At 46.3% G+C, this 26,337-nt stretch overlaps 1 protein-coding gene across 1 annotated transcript in view; it reads left to right on the forward strand.

Annotated features, from left to right (window-relative positions):
* The window catches only part of DOCK4 (dedicator of cytokinesis 4), a 348,354-nt gene that overhangs the window by 173,052 nt on the left and 148,965 nt on the right, over window positions 1–26,337 (forward strand). Inside the window, 6 exon segments of the mRNA XM_029072864.2 lie at window positions 3,999–4,027; window positions 5,119–5,201; window positions 5,498–5,509; window positions 5,511–5,559; window positions 6,592–6,724; window positions 8,945–9,033. Of these exon segments, the coding sequence (XP_028928697.1) occupies window positions 3,999–4,027; window positions 5,119–5,201; window positions 5,498–5,509; window positions 5,511–5,559; window positions 6,592–6,724; window positions 8,945–9,033 (395 nt within the window).

Genomic DNA, 26,337 nt, shown 5'->3' on the forward strand with positions numbered 1-26,337 from the left:
TGGGAGAGGACAGGGCTTGGGAGGGAAGATGAGGAGCTTAGTCTTGCTCATGTTGAGTTTTAGGTGGTGGGCCGACATCCAGGTGGAGACATCCTGGAGGCAGGAGGAGATGCGAGCCTGAAGGGAGGGGGAGAGAACAAGGGCAGAGATGTAGATCTGTGTGTCATCTGCGTAGAGATGGTAGTTGAAGCCGTGAGAGCGAATGAGTTCACCAAGGGAGTGAGTGTAAATGGAGAACAGAAAAGGGCCAAGAACTGACCCCTGAGGAACTCCAACAGTTAAAGGATGGGAGGGGGAGGAGGCGCCTGCGAAGGAGACCGAGAATGACCAGCCAGAAAGATAAGAGGAGAACTAGGAGAGGACAGTGAAGCCAAGGTGAGATAAGGTGTGGAGGAGGAGGGGATGGTCGACAGTGTCAAAGGCAGCTGAGAGGTCAAGGAGGATTAGAATGGAGTAGGAACCATTGGATTTGGTAAGAAGGAGGTCATGGGTGACCTTAGAGAGAGCAGTCTCTATGAATCCCAAAATTCATAGTTGTGGTAATTAGTTTTTTTTTGGTAGGAACCATTTATTGATTAGTACTTGCAGTACCAATCAAAGCTGGAAATAGATCACATGTATAGGGTCAGTGTCTCAGCTCCTGAGTATATGGAAGGGTCTTTTGTTCCATTGTGTGGTCCTTTGAGTTTCCTGCTCTTCTCCATTCTCCTGTCAAGTAACTTTTCACTATCCCCTCCCCAACCTTCTCAAGCAAAGGTGTGAAGCGATAAGACTGGCTTTGATGCTGGCTCTCTGTATTCCAGGACTCATTGTTTGGGGTTCTGTCTTAACTCTGTGCTGCATCCTTCGCAGATGGCGTTAGAGGAACCACTCCATACAGGGCCAGTGTTGAGCAAAAAGGGACCTTAGGTAAACCTTTGTGATCTCAAGGAATGGGATGGGCATTTGCACCTTCGGCAAAATGAATTTCTCTGCCCATGTAACACTTCCCCCAATTAGCCTCTTCCTGTAGAAGTTTGCTGCAATGAGCCCCCAAACTTCCAACACCTTAGGGGCCCCCGGGCATTATGTGCAGATACCTCGGCTCTGGGAATTGAACAATAAGGAGGATGGAGCAAATATGGGAGGGGTACATAAACATATTTGGAGATTGCCCTTTCTCTCCTGCCCATCTTCTCTCAGATCCTTGTTTATAGTCCTTGTGCATCTGCAATTTATGTTGCAGTACAATAACCCAGATAAGCAATACACCAGCACTGCAAGATCCAGATTTGCCTGTCCAAATCACTGCGGGAGGAATCTGTGTTGAAAGGTGAAGTGGAAGCAATTAAGATGAATGTGAAAAGATAACTTTCTGATGAAATGGTTGGTAGTGATGTTTCTTTAAGGTTCTATTAAGGTGCTATTTATTACTAATTATTATTATGCTATTTGCTAAGTGCTTACTACTTGCCAAGCACTAAGTCCTGGGGTAGATACAAGGTAATCAGGTTGTCTCACGTGGGACTCACAATCCTAATCCCCATTTTACAGATGAGGTAACTGAAGCACAGAGAAGTTAAGGGACTTGCCCAAGGTCACACAGCAGACAGGTGGCAGAGCCAGGATTAGAACCCATGTCCTCTGACTCCCAAGCCTGTGCTACTAGGCCAAGCTGCTTCAACCATTTCAGCTTCTGAGGCAAAATTCCCAATTCTCAATTTCCCTGTTCTGATGAAAATCCTCACCATTGCATATCACAGCTAGGCCTTGTAGTTCAGTGGAAATTTGTTCCAAGTGTTTAATAGAGTTAAGCCGCAATCAGGGCTGCTTTCCAGGAATTTCAGGCATAACCTACTGGCCTTATTCAGAAGAATAGGATTTCCCTTTGGCGATGTTGGTTATTTAACTAAAAACTGATGCCTGTCCACACCTGACTGCTGAGAAACCAGCTCTTGCCCTAGTTTTAACCCTCAGGAGTTTTGCTTGATTGAAGTCAAGTTCTTCTAATCTTAGAATTCTGCTTTGGTTGCACGGCTCATTAAGTCAATCTCTTCCCAGTCAGGCCTAACCTGAGTACCCAGAAGAAAATCCAGGAAAACATTTTAAACCCATGAGGCCTCTCCCGAGTGCCAAACTCTCTCTCTTCCCCTTTACATACTGACTGAGGATTTTTACCTTTTACCTTGCTTTTCCAGCCTTAGTTGCTATATTTTAAAGTGAAGGGGCATGAGAGATGTGCATGATTATATTTTTGCTTATAATATTCAAAGAATGAAAAAGGATTCATCATCACCTCCTGTGAAGAGAGTCTGCAGTGTGGACCCTTCGGATCAGCTAAATTTAATCAGGCGGGATGGATTGAGCTCTGCAGCATCCATTTGAATCTTTCGGTCCAGGGCATTTCTGTGGCGTATCATTATACCTCCTGGCTCAGAATAAAATGTTGCAGTAGCTTTTATTTCCAGCTCTGCCCTTGACCCCTCTTCTTTTCTCATTTTCCTCTTCTTCTCCTTCCCTCGTCTCTCTTCTCCTCACACCTAAAATCTGTCATTCATGCCAGTGCTGTTGCTATCCCCTCTCCCCTCCTCCCTGACCCTCAAAGACTATTTCAGGAACTGCTTCTCCGTGGGTGATTCAAACCCGGCAGAAGTCACTGCTGGGGATAGTTTCTGGAAGGCAAAGCTTTGGTCTGGAAAGAGTCTTAGAACAGTGCCTTCCTACACCCCTTCCCCTCCACTCTGGGGGCCAGAATTCCTCCTGTCTGTCTCAGTCTGGATGGTGATTGTAGGCTGTAGGGGCTGGGGGCGAGGGTAGTGGATGTCATGAACTGAGGGTCTTGTGTAAGTGCTCTGGGCTGATGGTGTTATGGTACTGTTGACTGAGGATGTTGGGGTGCTATGGGCTGATGATGCCAGGGACTGCGATTACTGGGTCTGTGAGTGTTATGGGTAGTGGGTGCTGTGGACTGAGTGGTCTGTGGGCTGATGTTGTCATGACCTGTGGGCACCTAAAGCTGTTGTGTGGGCAGTGGATGCTGCAAGCCAAGGGGTCTGTGGGCTGATGATGCTATGAACTGAGGTCACTGTAGGCTGTGAGTATTGTGGATGACTGTATTATGGGAAGAAGATGCTGAGAGCAGTGGGTCCTGTGGGCTGAAGGTGCCATGGACTCTCAGTTCTATAGGCTGGCACGTGCTAAAGGGACGTAGTGCTCACTGGGCAAACACTGGCTTGGTTATCCCTTCCACTCTGGGCACTAACTTTCTCAAGTCTCCTTGAGAGTCTGGAATCTGAGTTCTTCCTGGGCTGAATTACTTATTTAATTTTTAAAACTCTCACAAAAGTCACTGGCATTTAATCCTTTTCTTTCAAGTAACTAACAGGTTCTCTGTGAATCCAGAATATCACATCTCAGTCAGTCAATCAGTGATATTTATTAAGGGCTTACTATGTGCAAAGCACTGTATTAAGTGCTTTGGAAAGTATGATATAGACACGTTCCCTGCCCATGCTGAGCTTACAGTTCATAGGGGAAGACAGACATTATTTTAAATAAATTATTTACAGACATGTATGTAATTGCTGTGGGGCTGAGGGTGGGGTGAATACTGAATGCCCAAAAGGTACAGATCCAAGTGCATAGATGTTACAGAAGGAAAAGGGAATTGAGGAAAAAAAGGGCTTAGTCAGGGAAGCCCTCTTGGAGGAGACGAGATCTAAATTAGGCTTTAGACATAGGGACAATGGTGGTCTGGTGTAATTGCGTTTCTCCGTAGTTGTATGGAGCTATAACTCCAAGGCAACAACCTATGTTTCCAAGGTAAACTGGCAATAAAGAGGAATTAGAGAGCAGCTGAGCAGATGAATTCTTTTCAGCCTGGCGCCTTCTTTCATTTACTCCATAGCTTGATTTCTTTGAGCCCTCAGTGTGGGGACAGGAGTGGGTTCCATGGCTCTCCTAAACCAGCTGTTTTTGTTGGACTGTGACTCTCCCATTCCCTCTCTGCTGCCCTCCAGCACCAGGGGCAGCATCCTGGTTGATGCCAGTGAGTAACCACAGTTGTTGTTAGTTTACAGTGGTAACTGCCACTGCTGGACTCCAAAATCTGGAAAAGAGAAGCACCATGGAGTTCACGTTTGAGATGTATTCTTGGATGCTAAAACTTGCAATGCTGTCAGATGAGGTGTCTTCCTGGGGTCCTGCCACTGAACTCTGGACCCTTCTAGACACCGCCTCCAGGTCAAAGCGCAGTCCCCAAATTTAATGCTTTATTCCCACAGCCCAGGAAGAGGCAGGCCAGAAAAGGAATGGCCAGAGACTTTCAAGGCAGAGGCAAACTTAATCTTTCTTCTAGCCCAGGGACTTCACTACATGCTCAGGGGCAGGAGAAGGTGGAAGCTAGGGGAAGGGAGAGACCAAAGCTTCACTCGCTTGAGTACCTTGCAAAGCAAAACTGATACAGCCCCAGGGAGGAGTTCTTTTCAGAATAGAGCTTTCAGTTATTGGCCCTTCCTCCACCTCAAACAGCTCTTTCATGCACAGACCAAGACGTGGTTTTGAGGAGGAAATTGATTATCAGGTCACAGGATTCATGGCTGCAGTAATGAAGAAAAAACTAGTGGCATTTAGTCCGACTGAAAAATAGATACTCAACTATCAGTATCTCCTCTTCGCACATAATGGACAAGAGGATTTAGTTTCCTCTGTTTCTACCTCTATCTCAGAGGAAAGAGAGCAGTTACCTCATTGGCTTATCTATAGCAGGAAAAATGTAATTTCCACCCCCTCTCTTTGTTCATGCATGGACACGTGTGCATGCATGTGCACGCACTTGTGTGGGGGTTCCCCATTCAGTAATTACCTGTGGCTCTTTCCATCACTCATTCAGTGCCCTAATTTGCCAGTGGGAATTGTTTGATTGTTTGATTGGCTGGATTGTTTGTTGTGCTCAGCATCACACTGGTAGACAATGTTTGGTTTGCTCCCTAGTTGAGAGACTCCCCATTCAATCAATTATTGAGTGCTCACTTTGTGCAGATCCCTGTACCAAGCCCTTGGGGGAGTATCAGACAGAGCAGGGAACCAGGGGATCTAGCGGAACGGTCCACAAACTCAACTCAATTTGCTTTCTTTCAGCGAGAGGTTTTTTTTTGCGCCTGAATAGGAATGGGTTGCCCAAGGCTCCAGAAAAGCCCGAACGCCACTGTTCCCTCTTTGTGGTGAGTGCTTCCCGGATCCTGTGGACACTGTCCTTCTAACTAGCATTCCTGGGTCCGGCCCCCAGAGGAACTCTCCTGGGTGCTGGGCCCTGGGAACAATGGGGCTGGAAAGGTCTTTAGCCCCAGCTGAGTCCCCCCGCTGACTGCCTGCACCCAGTGAGAACGTATACCCATTGGAGTGGCCCATCTCCACTCCTTTCACATCCCTCGTCTCCTCCCCTGCCTGCCACCAGCCTCCTATTATGCACTCTAAGAGATTCCCACACCAAAATGATGAGACCCTGCTTCTTTGGCAGGACTTGGGCAGCAAGCGAGCTCAGGAAGGACATCTACATCACGGTGCACATTATCCGGATAGGTAAGTGTCAGGGATTGCCGGTGGTGGGGGAATGGAGGGAGAGGGAGAGACAGGATCAAGCCATGTGGAGATGCCCTGTACAGGAAGGAGAAGCTGAGGGGATCATGGGCATGCCCATGTGAGGTTCTGGGAGCTCTAATCTGGTTGAATTCCTAGAGCTGTGACAGGTGGGAACCTCCCCTTCCCCTTAATTATTTTGGGCCAGAAGTTAAAACACCAGCCTCTTTGGTGGCTGCACCATCAGAGCCCACTGCAGGTATCCAGGGGATTCCTGCTGAACTGTTAGGCCATGAGTGCTAAGAGAGAATGTGTACATGTTTGTTTGCATGTGTTTCTGTGTGTTGTGTTTGCATGCAAAGAGATGTTCTCTCCATTGCTGGGAAGTACCCTTGAATAAAATGATCGAATTGTACAGTAACTGTTTTCATTTCTGCAAGCCAAGCAAAATAGCTCACTTTCCTATCAACTCACTGGGGCATCTCCCCCGGGATATTGTTCCTTGTATTATTCAAGGGCAGGGTGTGATTTTAATTGGAAGTATTAAAACAGATGTTCTGGGAATTTTAAGTTCTTTCCCTTTATTTCTTCCAATGCCAGGCAGTGTTTCTAGCATTTTAATAACCTTCCTGAAGCTGCCTTATTAATCTGCACAGCAATCTTAGTTTCCTAGAGCATTTTGCCCTGATCAGAAAGAATGTCCTAGAATGACACAGCTCCTACTGTGCAGCCTAGAGTGATGGGGTGGCATTTCTCCTGGAAAAAATTCTACTGCACTTTTGCTTTTACCTCAAAACTCAGAGTGAGATGATAGCAAAGGAAATAGAGAGCACTGGCTGGTCTGGAGAGGGTTAGGTTGTCCCTATCTGCAGGATCTCTGAATACCTCTCTGGGGAGATGTAAGGGCCCTGTAAGACCAGGGTAGGTGGCATGAAGGGCAACCTCTCATGCTGAAATCAACCCCTGTCTAATCTCATGGGGTCTATGAGCAGGAGTGTGGCAGGGAGGGGGTCACATGGATATTTTCTGCAACAGGCCGCATGGGGGCTGGGGAGAAGAAGAATTCCTGCAACGTCCAGTACCGTCGGCCCTTTGGCTGTGCTGTGCTCAGCATCGCAGACTTGCTGGCTGGAGACACCAAAGATGACCTCGTCCTCAAAGTGTACATGTAAGAATCTTACTGCGGGAGGTGGGAGTTGCGGTGAGGGGAGGGTCAGGGGCAGCAGCCCTCTATACCCTCTTCTTCCCCCCCGCCAACATGCACCCACACTAACAGGATCTCCACCCTATCCCTCTGCCGCTCATCCCAAGGTCACAGAGCAGATGAGTGGCAGAGCTGGGTTTAGAACACAGGTCCTCTGAGTCCCAGGCTGGTAGTCTTTCTACTAGACCACACTGCTTCCTTCCACTAGAGCTTCCTTCTTCCAGAAGAGAAGTTCTTCATGCCTGTTAATGCTTCTGCACCCCTCATGTCACCCTTCCCAAGGAGCTCTCAGCTGGGATCGATGAATCATTCTGACCCAGAATGGGTTCAGGAGAGTGAAGGCCATCCCAGGAGCCAATAGCCTTGATGGTTCTTGCCCAGCACAGTTCTGCACATCCTGAGAGCCAGAAATACTTTATGAGCTTGAGCCTCTCGTTTGCAACCTTTATTTCCAGGGTGTTGGTGGAAAGTGATGCAGCACTCATTTATGCAGTATTCTTAGAGCAGCCCATATTGCCCAAGGGCACACATGGTTCAGACAGCTGAAAAGATGAGCCTTCCTAGCACATCCTCTAAGCCGTGTCATGGATGAACATTGCCACTGGGAGTGTTTCACTAATAATGCATGAGAGCACCTGGCAGTGCCAGCTGAGCCGACAAGGGAGGATATGGTGGTTCCCCACTTGAATGTCCAAACCCAAATATCTAGAGCTTGAAAAGAGCCTGAGATGGGTCGAGTTCTAGATAGGGTCGGGTTTGGTGGGGACGGCTTGTTGACACTGCTGTGAAGCCCGTGACGTTTATTTAGGACAGCGAAATGGGATGTTCCATCTGTGGACCTCAAGTTCCGCATCAAAATGTTAAGAAAACCTTCCAGGCCCCAGAGAATGGATGGAAACCATCTAGATGCACACTCAAGGGCTTTTGGTTTCAGTCCAGTCTTAAAGGTTAAATGTTCAGATCCGACAGTCACTGAATTTGTGAGAAGCCCTCCCCTGCTGCCCTTCCCCTGCCCCCACCCCACTGGGCTAGTGCTGAAATACTGGAAGCAAATTCTCCAGGAAGGCAGTTGGGTGACTTAATGGTGGTCAGGGGACTGGCTGGCTTGATTTTCAGGTATTGACATCTAGGCTTCAGTGTTCTGATTAGTGCTCCCTGCTGGGAGAGAGAGGGTTAAATTAGGGCCCTCTACATTCCTCTTTGAAGAAAGGGAAGGGAGGACAGATCCCCTCTCAGGGATGCACCTGGAAAGATCTACCAATCTCATCTACGGGAGGGAGAGTCAAGCAGAGGCATATCCATTCCATTCCTAGCTTGGGCAGTGGCTAGCAATTGGAAGGCAATCTGCTACAAGTCAAAACTCACCTCTGCTGGGCAGCAGTGGCATGGGAGGGAGTCTAGGGTGGAGACTTGAGTTTATTGCGGAGAAGGAAACAATGGTAAACCACTTCCATAGTTTTAGCGAGAAAACTCTCTGGATGAACTACCAGAACGATTGCAGATGGAGGTGAGACATTCTGAGGAAGATGTGTCCATGGCATTGCTATGGGTCGGAGACGACTCGACAGCATAAGACGAGGGAGGATAGGTGTGGAAGGTGTCAGGGTCCACAATCAAAACAAATAAATGCAGGCTTCAGAACAGAACATATAGGAGAGGGGATAAATTATGGGGTGAATTTTAACCCATGACCCTGCTAAATTATGAAAAGGTGAAATATGAAGTTGGTAAAATATTGTTTCATAACTGTCTGCAGTCTGCACCATGCTAAGAGCTTGAGGTTCAGTAGTGAGAGTAAAAATCTCAATTGCTTACCATTCATTGAGATTTCCCCTTTTTAAAGCAGGCTGTGGGGGAAGTTTTGTATCAGGTAGGTTTGGAGACCAAGAGAAAGTTCCTTACAGGAAAAACAAATACCCACTACTATTCCAGAGCGTAAAGCTTCAGTTAGGCAGCAGTGTCTCCTGGGCTCAAAGAGTTTCCACAACTGCTCCTCTTCCACCTGTGGAAGTTTCATGGCAAGCCAAAACAGCTCTGGCCAGAATTGGCAGAGGAGCCAACGAGACATTCGAGGGTTCCAAAATGGCAATTGGTCAGAAAGGGCAGACATGTCATTAGCATGGCAGTATATGCTGCTACCTGTTGCCAGGCTCTAATAGAGCGCTGTTGTTATTATTTCCATAGGTGCAACACTGAAAGTGAGTGGTATCAAATCCATGAAAACATTATCAAAAAGCTGAATGCCCGCTACAACCTGACAGGCTCCAATGCTGGTGAGTTGATGGAATGGGCTGCAGCTGCATGTGTGTGTGTGTGTGCGTGCACATGTGTGCTTGTGTGTATCCATGTAAATGTCCAAGCTGGATCCTCTGGGGTGTTTCCTCCCTGCCAACAGATCAATTTCCATCCTGGCCCTCTGTCTGCAGTCAGCTGCTGCTGGCCCCCCGAAGCCTCCGCATCATGGTTGTGTCATCGTGGGGTTGGGGAGGAGCAGAATCCAGATCTCTGATCCCGTCCTCTATAGCCATCATTGGCCAGGTCGACACTGATGCAGCTGAGGCCTAAATGAGAAACATGCTCAGGCCCAAGCCCGTTGTAGAAAGCAGTATTTCCAGTCCAAATCAGTCACAGCAATCTGATTAAATGACTTCTTATCCAGTCATCTGCTTCCAAGGGGCCAAGGTTATTGTTTCAGTGAACAAACATGCACAGTTGCATATTGCTTTTTGGCAAGTGAGGCCGTGGTTTTGTGACTTCCAGGAGGCTGCCAGCAGTCTTGCAGGAGAGAGATGCAACAGCGCTTAGAACAGTGCTCGGCACATAGTAAGCGCTTAACAAATACCAACATTAGATTTGGGGATACTAGCCACCCCTCCCCCAACACCGCCTTGAACAGGCCAGGATCCACCAAGATGTAGTTTTTATTTTGCAATTTTTCCATTAGACCTGAGGACTACTCCCACCAGCTCTGAGTTTAGAGCAGGCTTGCTGTGGCTCAGTCATGGGATTGTGGATTGAATCCTGAGTCCTCCACAGGAACAAAGTACCCAACTGGTTGTCAGTCTCTCAAAGAAGCAGTGTGGTCTAGTGGAAAGATCATGAGTCTGGGAGTCAGAAGGATTTGAGTTCTAATCCTGACTCTACCGCTCGTCCTCTATGTGACCTGGGGCAAGTCACTTAACTTCTTTCTCTGTGTCTCAGTTGTCATCTGTAAAATGGGGATTAAGGCTGTGAGCTCCATGTGGGACAGGGACTGTAATCAACCCAATTATCTTGTATCTATCCCAGTACTTAGTATAGTGCCTGGCACATAGTAAGCACTTAGTAAATGCCATTAAAAAAATGGGAGTCACTCTCACTGAGCACTACTTAGCTCCTTTCCCACTAAGGGGAAGCTGGTTTGGGTCTCGCTTGGACTTCAGTACTCAGTTCCAGAAGCAGAGGACTTTCTGTTTCTTGACTCATATTCCTTCTCCCCTCCAGACCTTTTGAGCTTTAGTGTCTTTTGCTGTTGGGAGGCTGTTCTTTGGAGTTGGAGCCTAGGAGAAAAGCAAGTAATCAAGTTATCCAGTATCTCTCATGGGACCAATTCAGCTCCAACTTTATATCTTTAATCATTTTCCCTGTCTTCCTCTTAAGAATCTGCCTTGTCTCAATTGAGAGCAAAGTACACCTCCCACACCTCCTACCCCTGCACAGTGTTGTATCCTGTCCATCGAGCAATTTAGAGCATTTTTAGGAGCCTAATGTTTGTGTCAAAGAGAGGCATTAAGCCCCTCATCAGTAAATTTGGGAGCTGGAGAGTTCAGGTGTTCTGTTTCATTGTTAAATACCCCAAAGAATGCAACCAAGATTTTCTAATTAAGGTTATATTTTAATTTGAAACCCTCAAGCTATACCATCACAATGAAACACAAAGGGAATTTAGCCTGCTAAAATGTTAATTAAATTGATCCCATTTAGATTTCAGAGGCAGGGGGTCCCTGTGAATGTCCCCTCTGATCTTCCAGAAGAGGGCTAAGTGTGAGTGATTGGATTTGTGGAACTAGGAGAAAACCCTTCCAATCAGAGTGGCTTGGAAGGATTGGACTCTCAGGTTTGTTTGGAATCAGGTGTGTCTTGGAATCAGTAGCTGATGAACCATCTGGTGGAAGAGAAACCTAATGAACTCTGCTAGCGTATTAACCATATAAGGCTGAAATCTGGCAAGCTCTTGAGGTGCACAGCTCAGGAAATCCTGTTTTCTAACAAGGGTGGGAGTCATTGGATTTCTGGAGTTGATTGCTGTAGTGACTGTCCTGTCCTCATGACTACAGTTCATGAAGAAAACATATTTTGGATTGGGCAAATCTCTTATCAGGATGCTCCTTTGCACACTATGTTTTTTCCTTTCCAAATGGGTAGGGGTCACAGACCTGCCAGGATGAAGTGGAAAGAGAACAGAATGGCTTAGTGTCAAGAGCATGGGCTTGGGAGTGGTTCTAAGTGACTCTGCCACTTATCAGCTGTGTGACTTTGGGCAACTCACTTAACTTCTCTGTGCCTCAGTTATCTCATCTATAAAATGGGGATTAAGACTGTGAGTCCCATGTAGGACAACCTGATTAGCTTGTATCTACCCCAGTGCTCAGAACAGTGCCTGGCACATAATAAGCGCTTAACAAATACTGTCATTATTGTTATTATTAAGATGAGAAGCAGTATGCCTAGTGAATAGAACACAGGCCTGGGAGTCAGAAGGAATTGGGTTCTAATTCTGGCTCTGCCACTTGTCTTCTGTGTGACTTTGGGCAAATCAGTTATCGTCTCTGTGCCTCAGTAACTTCATCTGTAAAATGGAGATTAATGCTATGAATGCCATGTGGAACATGGAATGTGTCTAATTTGATTAACTTGTACCTACCCCAGCACTTACTACAGTGTCTGGCACCTTAGAAAGTGCTTAATACATACCATTTAAAAAAAAAAAAGATGTTCTATCAGCCAGCTCGTCAACCCAGTTGGTCTATTGCTATCTGGAATGGTGTGGCACACTGTGATACTCTAGAGGGGAAATTTGAATTTGGGTTTGGTTCTGGGCTGCCTAAAGCCAGTTTCTTGTGGCAGCTGCAGCAGGGTGTTTGGGGCAAAGTCGTTACCAGCTCACAGCCACTCAGAACTCTATCAGGACACACTTTCTCCTTCTTAGTTGGACTGTGAGCCCCTTGTATCTACTTCAGTGCTTAGTACAGTGCTTGGCACAGAATAAGCACTTAAATACCACTATTGGTGGCTTCAACTCCAAGCTCACTGAACTGTGGTGCTTCATACCTGGATCAGCCTGGAAAAACAGCCTGAGCCCCCACCCTGATTGGACCCATCTGACTGGACTCCTAGGTGGCCTTGCTAGCTAGGGCACCCTGAAGTTACCTTGGTAATCAGCTGTCACTAGCCCAGGGCTTAACAAATTTGAAGCTCCACAAAAAGCCTGGGTGACTTTACTTTGGAGGACTTGGCTGCTGGCCTGAACCCAGGTGGCTTTAGCAGTGGGTTGGGAATAAAGTTTCAGCTCCCTCCCCAGTGTAGGAGTGTGTATTCCCAGAGTTTGTAAGTCCTTAAAGACAGCACAGACCCTCATCTTCCTAGCAAGGAGATACAAATATTTACTCTATGTACAGTCTTCTGTCTCCCATAGTCACAAGAGAGTAAACAGGAGAGTAACAAAATTAGGCAGAAAAGACTTTAGAAATAAAACCCTGGTAATCGTAACCTGAACCTAGTCTACGCCTAAACCATAAAGGGTTATCACCCCAAAGATCAAACAATCAATCAGTCAAACAATCAGTGGTATTTATTGAGTGTGATTCCCAGAATAATGCTCTTTCCACTGTACTAACAGCAGGTCTCCTCAGGGGCTGCTGCATATAAACTGTCCACAGACATCAAACAGGGCTTCCTGGAACCCTTTAAGGTTTGTTTCTGAAAATGTGATAAGCAAGTAGTCCTCTCTTTCTAGCAACAGCTTTAACCTAGATGATCTCCTAATCTGATTAGGAAACTGTCTCTTGAGCACTGCCATGGTTCACTGTGCTCAGCTTTCCTTACTGACTTTCCCTGGGGCTTTGTGGGGAGAGGGGGATTTTACTAAAACCTGCTATGTGATTATCTAAAATACTGGACAGCCCTGAATCCTAGTTAGCCCAATCAGTTAGCCCTGATTGACGAGCACCTTCAGTTTCCTGAGCATTTTGGATAATTGACCTTTTCTGAATATATATTGAAGCAGTGTGGTCTAGTGGATAGAGCATGGGCTGGGGAATCAGAAGATTATGGGATCTAATCCCAGATCCACCACTTGTCTGCTGTGTGACCTTGGGCAAGTTACTCTCTTTTTCAGTTCCCTCATCTGTAGAATTTGGATTGAGACTGTGAGCTCTGTGTGGGACAGCGACTGTGTCAAACCCAATTTGCTTGTATGCACCCCAGCGCTTGGTACAGTGCCTGGCACATAGTAAGCACTTAACAAATACCATAATTATTATTATTTCTTCCATCATATTTGAGAGTGACAGTTCTGACAGTGAGATCTGCTAACTTCTCTGTGCCTCAGTTATCTCATCTATAAAATGGGGATTAAGACTGTGAGTCCCATGTAGGACAACCTGATTACCCTGTATCTACCCCAGCGCTTAAAACAGTCCTCTGCACATAGTAAGCACTTAACAAATACCAACATTATTATTATTATTATTAATATGATCAACCTGGGGAACAGCAATCAAAAATCAGGTGACTATCTTAGAATAGAGACCTCAGGGAGAGATAATGAAAGCATTAGAAAATGAACAGCAAATGGTAACCTTTACATGTGCACAATGGTGAAGGTATTCTTGGTCAATCAACCAATAGTATTTATTTAGAGCTTACTGTGTACTAAGCACTTGGGAGGTACAATAGAGTAAATAGACACAGTCAGTCCCTGCTCCCAAGGATCTTGCAATTTAGCAGGGAAAGCAGACATTAAAATAAATTACAGGAAAGGGAGGTAACTGAGTACCTATTTATGTACATAAATGCTTTGGGAGTAGGGGATGAATACCTAAGTGCTTAGGAGGTGTCTCACATGCATAGGTGAAGCATGAAGGGAGAGAGAATAGGCTGGGGAGATGAGAGCTTAGTCAGAGAAGGCTTCCAAGAGGAGGTGTGATTTAATGAGGCTTTGAAAAAGGGGAAAGTGGTGGTCTGTCAGTTATGAAGGGGGAGGGTGTTCCAGCCAGGAGGGAGAGGTGATAAGGAGTCACAGTGAAAGAGGTGAGAGAGGCGTACAGTGAATACATTTGCTATTAGAGGAGCAATGGTAGATGGGCTGGGAGAGGAATGAGGATTGGTAGTGGGGAGAGAGTTAATTGAGACCTTAAAGTTTCTGCATTTCTGCGAGATGGATGGGCAACCATTGGAAGTTTTTGAAGATTGGGAGATATATGCTGAATGATTTTATAGAAAAATGATATGGGCTATAGAGTAAAGCATGGACTGGAGATTGCTGAGACTAGAGGCAGGGAAGAGAGGCTGATGCAATAGGTGAGAAGAGATAGGACAAATTGTTAGACTGGTGAGGTAGCAGTTTGATAAAGAGGAAGGGGTGGATTTTGGAGATTAATATATCAGAGGCATTTATTGAGCACTTACTATGTGCAGAACACTGTACGAAATGCTTGGGAGAATACAGCACAATAAAATAGACAGACACAGTCCCTGCCCACAAGGTGCATACAATTTAGATGGGGAGATAACATTAAAATAAATGAACGGAGGGGAAATGACAGAGTGAAAGATATGTATTCCCCTCTCAGGATCGTACCTGGAGAGTTTCCAGTACTCTACCAGTCTGGGCTAAGGGAGGAAGAATCAAACAAAGGCATACCTATTCCTAGCTTGGGCAGTGGCTAGCGAGTTGAAAGCAATCTGCTACAAGTGAAAACTCACCTGTTCTGGGCAGCAGCGGCAAGGGAGAGAGTCAAGGGTGGCAACTCAGTTTTACTCAGTGGAAGAGGGCACTACAGGTTTATAGAAGGTAAACCACTTCTGTATTTTTACCAAGTAAACTCTAAGGATACACTACCAGAACGATTGTTGAGGGAGGTGGGGTTTTCTGGGAGAGATGTGTCCATGGAGTCGCTATAGGTCGGAGATGACTCGACAGCATAAGACAAGGCTTATAACAAGGTAGGTGAGGGGCTGGAGGTGAGGTGAATATCAAGGGCTTAAGGGGCACAGATCCAAGGAGTTAGGTGATGCAGAAGGGACCGGGAATAGGGGAAGTGAGAGAGTTTAGTCAGGGATGATGGCATTTTAGAGATGTGATTTTAAGAGGGCTCTGGAGATGGGGTGGGTTGTGGTCTGTTGTATATGAAGGGGGAGGGAGTTCCAGGCCAGAAGGCGAACATGAACACGGGGTCAGTGGTAAGATAGGTGAGATCAAGGTACAAACAGGTTGGCATTAGAAGAGCAAGGTTTGCAGGCTGGGTTCTAGTAGATCAGTAAGGTGAGGTATGAAGAGCTGAACTGATTGAGTGCTTCAAAAATGATGGTAAGGAGTCTCAGCTTGATGTGGAGGTGGATGGGCAACCACTGGAGCTCTCTGATGAGTGGGGAGACATGGCATGAATGATTTTTTTAGAAAAATGATCTGGTCAACAGACTGAAGTTTGGACTGGAGGGGAGAGAGGCAGGAGGTGGGGAGCTCAATGAGAAGACTGATGCAAAATTCAAGGTGAGATATGATAAGGGCTTGGATCAGCATGGTAGCAGTTTAGATAAAGAGGAAGGGACAGATTCTAGAGATGTTGCAAATAAAGAACCAACTGTATTTGGTGACATTGAACATGTGGGTTGAATGAGAGAGATGAATCAAGGATAATTCCAAGTTTATGGGCTCGTGAGACAGAGAAAAAAGTGGTGTTGTCTATAGAAATTCCTTGTTTCATTCATTCAATTGTATTTATTGAGCACTTACTGTGTGCAAAGAACTGTACTAAGCACTTGGAAAGTTCAGTTTTGCAGCAGATAGAGACAATATCTACCCAACAATGGGCTCACAGTCTAGAAAGGGGGGAGACAGACAACAAAATAAACCAAGTAGACAGGCATCAGTAGCATCAAAATAAATAAATAGAATTATAGATATATACACATCATTAATAAAATAAATAGAATAATAAATATGTACATATATACACAAATGCTGTGGGGTGAGGAGGAGGAGGTAAGAGCAGAGGGCGATGGGCAGGGGAGGACGAGCAGAGGAAAAGGGGGGCTCAGTCTGGGAAGGCCTCTTGGAGGAGGTGAGCTTTCAGTAGGGCTTTGAAGGGAAAATCAAGGGGAGAACATGATTTGGGTGGGAAGATGAGGAAATCTGTTTAGGGCATGTTAAATTTGATGTGTCAGTGGAAAGTCCAAGAAGAGATGCCTTGGAGGCAAGAGAAAATGCGAAAGAGCTGAGAAGAACAGAGGTGTAGATTTGGGAATCATCCACAAAGAGATGGTAGTTGAAGCTGTGGGAGTGAATGAGTTGTCCAAAGGAGTGGGTGTAGGTGGAGACTAGTAGGGGACCCAACTGTGAGGCTTGAAAGAGCCCTCCAGTTAGAGGGTGGGGGCCTGTGAAAGAGACCGAGAAGGTACTGCCAGAAAGAAAGGAGAACCAAGAGAGTAGTGTCAGTGAAACCAAGGTTTGTTTATGTTTCCATGAGAAGGGAATGATCCAATTAATTAATCTATTAATCATATTTAGTGAGCCCTTGCTGTGAGCAGAGCACTGTACTAAAAGCTTGGGAGAATTCAGTATAGCAGAATTGGTAGACACCTTCCTTGCCCATAAGAAGTTTACAGTCTAGAGGGAGGAGCCTACAGTCTAGTGGGAGACGATCTACAGTGCTGAAGGCAACTGAGAGGTTGAAGATTAAGATGAAATTGAGGCTATTGGTTGTGGCAATAAGGATGTCACTGGTGACCTTAAAGGGGACCATTTCTATGGAGTGAAAAGGGTGGAAGTCAGGTTGCATTAATATTTAATTATATTAATGTCTTTCTCCCCCCTAGACTGTAAGTTCTTTGTAGGCAGGGAATGTGTCTGTTTACTGTCATATCGTACTCTCCCAAGTGCTTAGTACAGTGCTCTGCACGCAGGAAGCGCTCAATAAATACAAATGAATGAAGTGCAGGGTGTCAAGGAGAGAACAGGAGGAGAGGAATTGGAGGCAGCAGATGTGGACAAACTCAAGGAGTTTGAAGAGGAATGGTAGGGAGTATGAAGAGGAATGGTAGGAGGGACTCCACGATGCCTCGGGGTCAAGGGAGAGTTTTTTGGTTTTTTTAGAATAGGGGATTCTAGGGCATGTTTGAAAGCACTGTGACAGGAACTAATGGAAAGTAAACATTTGATAATTGAGTGAAGGAGGGAAGAAGCGAAGGGGCAAGGGTTATATTAAGGTGAGAAGATGAGATGATAGAACCATCAAGATTTGGTGATTGATTGAATATGTGGATTAAGGGAGAGATAATTTCAAGATTGCCGGCTTGTGAGACAGGGAAATGGTGGTGTTGTCAACAGTGATGGGACAGTCAAGGGGAGGAAAGGGCTTGTGTGGGAAAATGAGGAGCTCAGTTTTGGACATGTTGAATTTGGGGTGTTTGTGAGATGTCCATGTAGCGATGCACTGGAGGCAGGAGGAGATGTGAGATGGAGAGAGGTCACAGATGGGTCTAATCAGCACACAGGTCCATATGAGAAAAGCCTCACCACTATTGCTGACCCCAAAAGGACAGCTCATCAGACTCATCTATGCTATATATCTAACCAGAGGTTAGAGCAATGATTGCCTCCCTTGAGCAGAGGCTTTGGGCAGGTAGGTAAACCAAGAAGCTTCTATTATGAAGTTAGGCCCCATAGAGAATAAATAATAATAATAATAATATTTGTTAAGTCCTTACTATGTGCCAAGCACTGTACTAAACTCTGGGATAGATAGAGGATAAATAGATAAGGCACAGTCCTTGTCCCAGATGGCTCAAAGTCTAAGAAGGATGGACAGCAGATATAGAATCCCCATTTTACAGATGAGGAAACTGAAGCAGAGAGAAATTGTGTGACTTGTCCAAGGCCATACAGCAGGCAAGTGGTAGAGCTGCAGTTGGAACCCAGGTCTAATTCCCAGACTTATGCTCTTTCCACTAAGCCATGGAACAGAAGATGCAGAAAATTATTTCATATATTTTAATGATATTTAGGCCTTTTAAAACCATTTTCTGTCTTGAGTTTAAGATTTAGGGAAAAAAATTCCAAGTAGTTAGGACAGAGGGAGTGATAAGAAGAACCAGGATGATAATGGGGCCTAGGGCAGGGCTATGGAATAACTAGTGAGAGCAGAAGAATAGGCCAAAGAAACTAGAGAGCAGACAAACGGGCAATGCAGCCCCACGCAAAGTCGGCCCCAGAGCTCAAGCTGACATAGGGGATTCTGGGATTTTTGCTGTACCCTGAGCCCCTGCTCTGGCTGCAGTGGGGCAGGAAACACTGATCAGGGTTCTGAACAGAAGCTACCCCCATTCTTCTTCTGCCCTTGTGATGCTCAGAGGGGCATGGTTAGGAAAAAGAGAACCCTCATGTGTTGAGTCAGGACCCTGCAGCTGAAGTTTCCGTTCTCTTGACTGGGTGAAAGCACTGCTGGCGATGCAGCTGGGCACCAGGGTGGGCTCCTTTGGTGAGGAGGACCAGTATCCTGACAGAGAAATTAATGACATTTCTTCCCATTTCCAGCAAAGACTGGGTCCCTCGTGCTTCAGTGCAATGTGGTCTTACTCTTGTAACTTTGTTTTCTTGTCACTGGAAAGTTCTGAAAAGCTTCATTATCACTGTGGAAAGAATTGGCACCATCTATTGGCCAGAAACATGGAGTAGTACACTTTACTTATTCCAATTTTATATTTTAATCAGCTGGGAAGCAGCGTGGCCTATCAGAAAGAGCACGGGCCTGGGAGTTATAGGATCCAGCTCTCCCATACTTGCCTGCTGTGTGCTATTTTATTTTATATTTTAGTTCTCTGTGCCTCAGTTTCCTAAACTGTAAAATGGGGATTGAATATCTATTCTCCCTTCTGTTTAGACTGTGAGCCCCATGTGTGACAGGGACTGAGTCTGACTTGATTAACTTGTGTCTCCTCTAGCACTTGGGATAGAACTTGAAACATAGTAAGTGCTTAAATACTGTAATTATCAATTGCAATTTCAAATGACTGAAGTGTCATCAGAAAATAAAAATTGTATGATGACCTGGGAAATGGTTCTATTTAGATTGCTTTATCAGGGCTCCCTGGCAGTGCAGGTCCTAGACAGGAAAGGGTATTTATTTATAAATTTCTTTTCCCAAACTACTAGGCTGTCTTTTGCTAGAGATTATCTCCTCTGGCAAGGATACTGCCCATTTCTGAAAGCATTAAGAAAGCAAGTCTAATGGCAAAGGGCAGAGACTGGGAACAAATTGAGCTGACCATTGAGAAAGAAGGTGTGATTACTATATTAATGATTGTTATTATTAATAGTAATGATAATAATAGCCCCTGGAGCTTTCAGTATGACGGAATATGGACAGCCTTTGGATATGGACAAGTGGGGTTTTGCTCAAGTATGATTCACTGCATTTGCTCCTCTCAGAAACTAATCCCTTTGACTCGCTAATCTTGTTGGTTGCTGTTTTCAGAACAGTCTCAGTTGGCCTAGATCTGCCTATGAAGAGCAGATAATGTGACCCCATTGTTCCCTGAACGTGATGGCTTGACTTGCATACCGTTGACCCTAGGAAATCTCAGGCAGAGTCCCTGCCAGAGGTGGAGAATGGCCAAGAGCAGAAGTCTGTTTTTGGCATTCAAAGTTCCAGATGAACTGAATGAAATTTGAGAGTGAGAGGAATTTGTAAAAGAGCAATAATCGCTTTCTCAATTTCACCCCAAGTGAGCAAGTGCTCAAGACTGGCCTCAGCCTTTTGGGTGGGTAGCCAGAAAATATTCATTCATTCAATAGTATTTATTGAGCGCTTACTATGTGCAGAGCACTGTACTAAGCGCTTGGAATGTACAAGTCGGCAACAGATAGACACAGTCCCTGCCCTTTGACGGGCTTACAGTCTAATCGGGGGAGACAGGCAGACAAGAACAGTGGCAATAAATAGAGTCAAGGGGAAGAACATCTCATAAAAACAATGGCAAATAAATAAAATCAGGGTGATGTACATCTCATTAAACAAAATAAACAAAATAAATAGGGTGATAAAGATATATACAGTCAAGCAGACGAGTACAGTGCTGAGGGGGTGGGAGCAGAAAGGGGGAGGAGGAGAGGGAAAAGGGGGAGAAGAGGGTTTAGCTGTGGAGAAGTGAAGGGGAGTAGAGGGAGCAGAGGGAAAAAGGGGGAAGCTCAGTCTGGGAAGGCCTCTTGGAGGAGGAGAGTTTTAAGTAGGGATTTGAAGAGGGGAAGGGAATTAGATTGTCTGAGGTGAGGAGGGAGGGCCTTCCAGGACTGCGGGAGGACGTGGCCCAGGGGTCGACGGCGGGATAGGCGAGACCGAGGGACGGTGAGGAGGTGGGCGGCAGAGGACCGGAGCGTGCGGGGTGGGCGGTAGAAAGAGAGAAGGGAGGAGAGGTAGGAAGGGGCAAGGTGATGGAGAGCCTTGAAGCCTAGAGTGAGGAGTTTTAGTTTGGAGCGGAGGTTGATAGGCAACCACTGGAGGTGTTTAAGAAGGGGAGTGACATGCCCGGATTGTTTCTGCAGGAAGATGAGCCGGGCAGCGGAGTGAAGAATAGACTAGAGTGGGGCGAGAGAGGAGGAAGGGAGATCAGAGAGAAGGCTGACACAGTAGTCTAGCCGGGATATAACGAGAGCCTGTAGCAGTAAGGTAGCCGTTTGGGTGGAGAGGAAAGGGCAGATCTTGGCGATATTGTAAAGGTGAAACCGGCAGGTCTTGGTAACGGATAGGATGTGTGGGGTGAACGAGAGAGACGAGTCGAAGATGACACCGAGATTGCGGGCCTGAGAGACAGGAAGGATGGTCGTACCATCCACGGTGATAGGGAAGTCTGGGAGAGGACCGGGCTTGGGAGGGAAGATGAGGAGCTCAGTCTTGCTCATGTTGACTTTTGGGTGGCGGGCCGACATCCAGGTGGGGACATCCTGGAGGCAGGAGGAGATGCGAGCCCGAAGGGAGGGGGAGAGGACCGTGGCAGAGATGTAGATCTGTGTGTCATCTGCATAGAGATGGTAGTCGAAGCCGTGAGAGCGAATGAGTTCACCGAGGGAGTGAGTGTAAATGGAGAACAGAAGAGGGCCAAGAACTGACCCTTGAGGAACTGCAACAGTTAAAGGATGGGAGGGGGAGGAGGTGCCTGCGAAGGAGACCGAGAATGAGAGGCCAGAGAGATAAGAGGAGACCCAGGAGAGGACAGAGTCCGTGAAGCCAAGGTGAGATAAGGTATGGAGGAGGAGGGGATGGTCAACAGTGTCAAAGGCAGCTGAGAGGTCAAGGAGGATGATTAGTCATTGGATTTGGCAAGAAGGAGGTCATGGGTGACCTTAGAGAGAGCAGTCTCGTAGAGTGGAGGGGACGGAAGCCAGATTGGAGGGGGTCCAGGAGAGAGTGGGAGTTAAGGAATTCTAAGCAGCGATTGTAGACGACTCGTTCTAGGGATTTTGGAAAGGAAGGTAGTAGGGAGATAGGGCGATAACTAGAAGGGGAAGTGGGGTCCAGAGCGGGATACTAGCCCCTATATTTATCCTGATGTGTTCACTAAGATGGCAAATACTGAAATATATCCCACTTGTAGGAATTTGTGCACTTTTTTATAAATAAATCTATAAACTCCCATGCCTGCCTTTCTGGAAGATCTGCAGCAGAGCTCTGTTTGGTGGAATTTTTAGCTCAAATGTCTGCCCCAAGTGGTCAGAGTCAGCGGTTGTGTTAACTCAACTTTCTGTATTTCAATTCTAGCCCATGTCCTGCTCCTTTGCCAGTCTTCTTGGGAAGTTTGAGAGGCTTGTGTTCCCACACAGCTGAATCAGTTCTAATCTAATCTGCACTGGGTCACATTTAGTTCTGTTTTTTTTTGGTTCGGGGTGACATTTTAATTCTGGTGTTCTGCTCTTGGATTAATATTGAATCTGAGGCTTTCCTTCTGTCCTGCTCAAAGGGGTCTTTAAAGGATGCTGCAGAGTTTCAGGATTCCCTGAAGCCAAGCCCAAACATTAAGATCTAGTGGACAGGGCATAGATATGGGAGTCAGAGGACCTGGGTTGTAATCCGGGCTCTGCCATGTGCCTGCTCTAAGACCTTGAGCAAGTCACTTAACTTATCTGTACCTCAGTTAGCTCATCTATAAAATGGGGATTAAATCCTATTCCTTCCTCCTATTCCCTCCTACCTATGCACCTCATGTAGGACAAAGACTGTATCAAACCTGATTAACTTGTATCTACCCCAGCACTTAAAGCAGTGCTTGGCACATAGTAAGCACTTAACAAGTACCATAAGTATTATTATCATTATTAATAGTAATAATAATAATACACCCTCCTCTCCATCCCTGATATGGCAGTGGTTGAGAGAGGAATGACATCTCAGAGTCTGAACAGCTCAGGACCCCAGCCCCACAGGGTCCAGTATCTCATAATTCCAGCGTCCCGGTAACTCCCAAGTATTTAATATCCCAATATTTCTGGACCCATTTCCCTCATTTCCCAATACTTCAGTTCCTCAGTATTTCATTCTAGGATTCCAGGAACCCAGCTCCCACCTTTCCAGGATCCCAGTAGCCCAGTTCCCTAGAGCTCCATCCCTAGGATTCCAAGGCTTGCCTGTTTCCAGGTGATGATGATGTCACAGAGGCTGAACAATAGAGAAGCTGGGCATTTAGCATTACAGGTCAAGAGATATAGAGATGAAAGCTGGCCATTAGATGAATTTGATTTTTTGTCTTTATCTAGACTCTCTTGTATTTGATGTACCCTCCTACCCCTGCACCCCAAACTACTCTCCTCCTGCTATGATTGCAGCTTTCAGGGGATGGAGATGAGAGACCCACAAGGGACCTTGCCCTCGGCCCGATAAAGAGTCTGGTCAGAGCCTGATTTGCAGCCTGACTGACTCAATCAGTCAATCAACAATATTTATTAAGCACTTAATATGTGCCGAGCATTGTACTAAGTGCTTGGGAGAGTGCAATACACCAGAATTAGCCCATATGTTCCCTGCCCCTAATGAGCTTCCAACCTAGAGGGCGCACACAGTCTACAGTGCTCCCAGCTCCATGCTCAACTGGCACCTTGTCTTGGCACCTGGACCCATGAATTCTGCATGGACCGACTCAACCACAGACTCAGGCTCATGGTCCAATACCCTCCCTGGGGAACTCCTGTTTCCAGACATGTTGTGCGGGTTGGGGCTGGAATCCTGGCACCACCACTGGTATGACCAGCAAGGCAAGAATGAAGGATCAGCACAGATGGGCAGGGGGGTCATACACCTTACTTTTGAATTTTCCATCCTGAGTTTTCCCCCATTTTGATGGTTTCCAGGCTGCCTTTGGAATGATTGACTCCATTTGTGGTTGGCTTTAACATTTATATCTGTCTTGAACTCAAATAATAATAATGATAATGATAATAATGTTGGTATTTGTTAAGCGCTTACTATGTGCAGAGCACTGTTCTAAGTGCTGGGGGAGATACAGGGTAATCAGGTTGTCCCACATGAGGCTCACAGTTAATCCCCATTTTACAGATGAGGTAACTGAGGCACAGAGAAGTAAAGTGACTTGCCCACAGTCACACAGCTGACAAGTGGCAGAGCTGGGATTTGAACCCATGACCGCTGACTCCCAAGCCCGGGCTCTTTCCACTGAGCCACGCTGCTTCTCTATAGTTCCCATTCCCCTCCTCCCGCCCAACCAGATCAGCACACTGCCATCAGATAAACTGCTAGAGATTGAGGCTTGGTGGGGCAGGGCTTGGGGGTATTTTCTAGCCTCACTCCCCTCGCTCCCCTAATCCTTTGATGGACCCTGTGGAGGCTGAGTAAGCCTGAAACTAAAGCCACCAAACTCAGTGGAGTCAGAGGTAGTCACTTCTTGGAATCTCCCCTGTGGTTTGCAGCTGCTACCAGCAGGAAGCCACACAAGTTGTGTGTCCACAAGACCCATTGTTTTTCAAGAATGTTCAAGTGGTCACATCAGACTGTACTGCTCCTGGACCAGCAGCCACGCATTCCCAGGAATGCTGGAGTTGGAAAGCCACCAGGGTCAGATTGTATTTGAGAGACATTGAAGACTTCCACCCACCAGGCCTGGCTACCCTCCTTGTCTCCTGCAGTGAATGAGACTGTCCATCTTTGCTTCTCATCCTAATCAGAGCTACCTAGGACTTCTGCACTCTCTGCCCAATGGTCAGCCTTCTAGGCTGGGGTGGGGGTTCACAAGACAGGTCATGGTAGCCAGCTGGGTGGCTTGATGCCTCTGAAACAGTGAGTTACCAGTAAGCATTCCTTCTGGCTGAAGTTGGTCTAGAGCTTCAATTAGGGGCCCGTATTTTTCCATAATTGATACAGGAACTTCATGTCTAGTCCCGAGGTTGCCCATCACAAAGATGACAAACCTTCAGAAGTGGAGGGTAAGATAACAATTTGGCCTTAGTCATCCAACTTTCTGAAAAGGCTGTATAATTGGGAGAATCTCTCACCAGTGTCTGGTTTGTTCGTATTGGCCCACTGGGGAAGATGATGAGTGAGAATTATGAATTTCGTTTTTCTCTTTAGATTTCTACCCTCTGGACATTCCACCTGCTTTCCATCTCATTGTATGGAAATGCTCATCACTCTTATTCTCAATATTCTTGTTATTAATTATCGTCATCCTCATTTTGATCATCATTGTTTTCATTGTATTTCTTGAGCACTTCCATGGTGCCAAAAGCCCTATGATGAATTCAAGATGGCCAATAAGACCCGATCTTTGATGAATTTGTATAGAAGTAAGCACTCTTGCATTTGTGACTGCTCCCCAGTCTGTCTGCCTGATCCTTCATGCAGGTTCAGTATTTTCATCCTGTGTGGTTACTTATCCACTGGAGCAAAGAGATAGTGAGGAAAAAAACACAGCAAGGGGTTTTCTGTCTTAGTACCCAAATAGCCCCACTCCAGGAACAGATTGGGAATTGTACCTGGAGGACACCATTACCTTCTGCTTTGGGGCTCTGGCCCCTGGTGGCCTGTTGCAGGCCTACTTTGCCCTTGGGTAACCTTTATCACCTTAATGAGGACACACATGGCATCAACTCAGCCCCCTGCCAGGAAGAGAACTAGATTTCTTCTTTTTCCTTTTTTTTTTTTTACATCCCCGGCCCAGTTCTCCCAGGGCACAAATTGATTGGGTCATTCATCTTGGGACCCTGATGGTCTAAAAGTTCTTAAGCCCCCTCCAGAGTGGGTGGTACACTTCCACCAGAGTCCAGTTCTGGGGAAAGCTCTCCAGGCTCCCCCAGTCTCAGAAGCCAAATACTGTTCTCATGACAGAGGGTATGGTGGGGTGGGTGAGACAGAAGGTGGGACAGTCAGCATGGAATGTCTTTTCTGTGGCGTACTAGACTGGGGCCTGACAGAATCAGAGGCAGCATGGCATATTAAATAGAGCACGGTCCTGGAAGTCAGAAGGATCTGGCTTCTAATCCTGTCTCTACCTCTTGTCTGCTGTGACCTTGGGCAAGTCACTTAACTTCTCTATGATCTGTAAAATGGGGATCAATACTGTGAGCCCCTTGTGGGACATGGACTGTGTCCAACCTGATTAGGTCTTATTTACCCCAGTAGTGCCTGGTATATACTAAGTGCTTAACAAATACCATTAAAAAAAGCCCCCAAAACAATAAAAAACCTGTGCTGGAGGTAAGACTGGCTAGCAAACAAGCTCCTGGTTTCCACTGCACTTAGGGATGAGACACTTCCCTGCCTCTGGAATCCTGCAGGTGTTCTCAGGCTGCAAAGGGAAGCAGAGTGGGAGGCTCAGACTTTTGGTGTCCACCTTCTTAGCAACAGCTCCTTGTGAGTCCTCACCTCTTCAGTATAACTGACCATCTCAGAGGCCAAGGCATTGTGGTTCCTTGTGTTTTAGTTCCCCTGAGACTTTACAAAACTTAGCCTACTGTAATCCCATGGCCATCTCCTCTTCACCTCCACCACTGGCTGATCTCTTCCTCATACAGTCACCTTCTAACTAGCTTCATGCTTTCCTTTCTTATTTCCTTTCTGCAGTTCCTGCTGTCTGAAGGAATCTTAATACACTTGCCTGGTGCCCAGTGCCCCCACCCTCACCCCTACGCCCTCACCACACACACCTTCTTCCTCTGTGGGTCCTGTCTTCTGAGCTTTCTCTTGATTCCCCAGCTGCTCTCAGTGGCTCTCTTGCCCTGGATGCTGGGGTTGAGCTATAGGGTAAGAGATGGAAGAAATACAGGTGTTCCCAGGGTACTCTGGACTTGACCCTCTGCTGCCCATGTTCTCTGGGAT

Source organism: Ornithorhynchus anatinus, chromosome 10, assembly GCF_004115215.2.
Source record: "Ornithorhynchus anatinus isolate Pmale09 chromosome 10, mOrnAna1.pri.v4, whole genome shotgun sequence".
NCBI classification, from domain to species: domain Eukaryota; kingdom Metazoa; phylum Chordata; class Mammalia; order Monotremata; family Ornithorhynchidae; genus Ornithorhynchus; species Ornithorhynchus anatinus.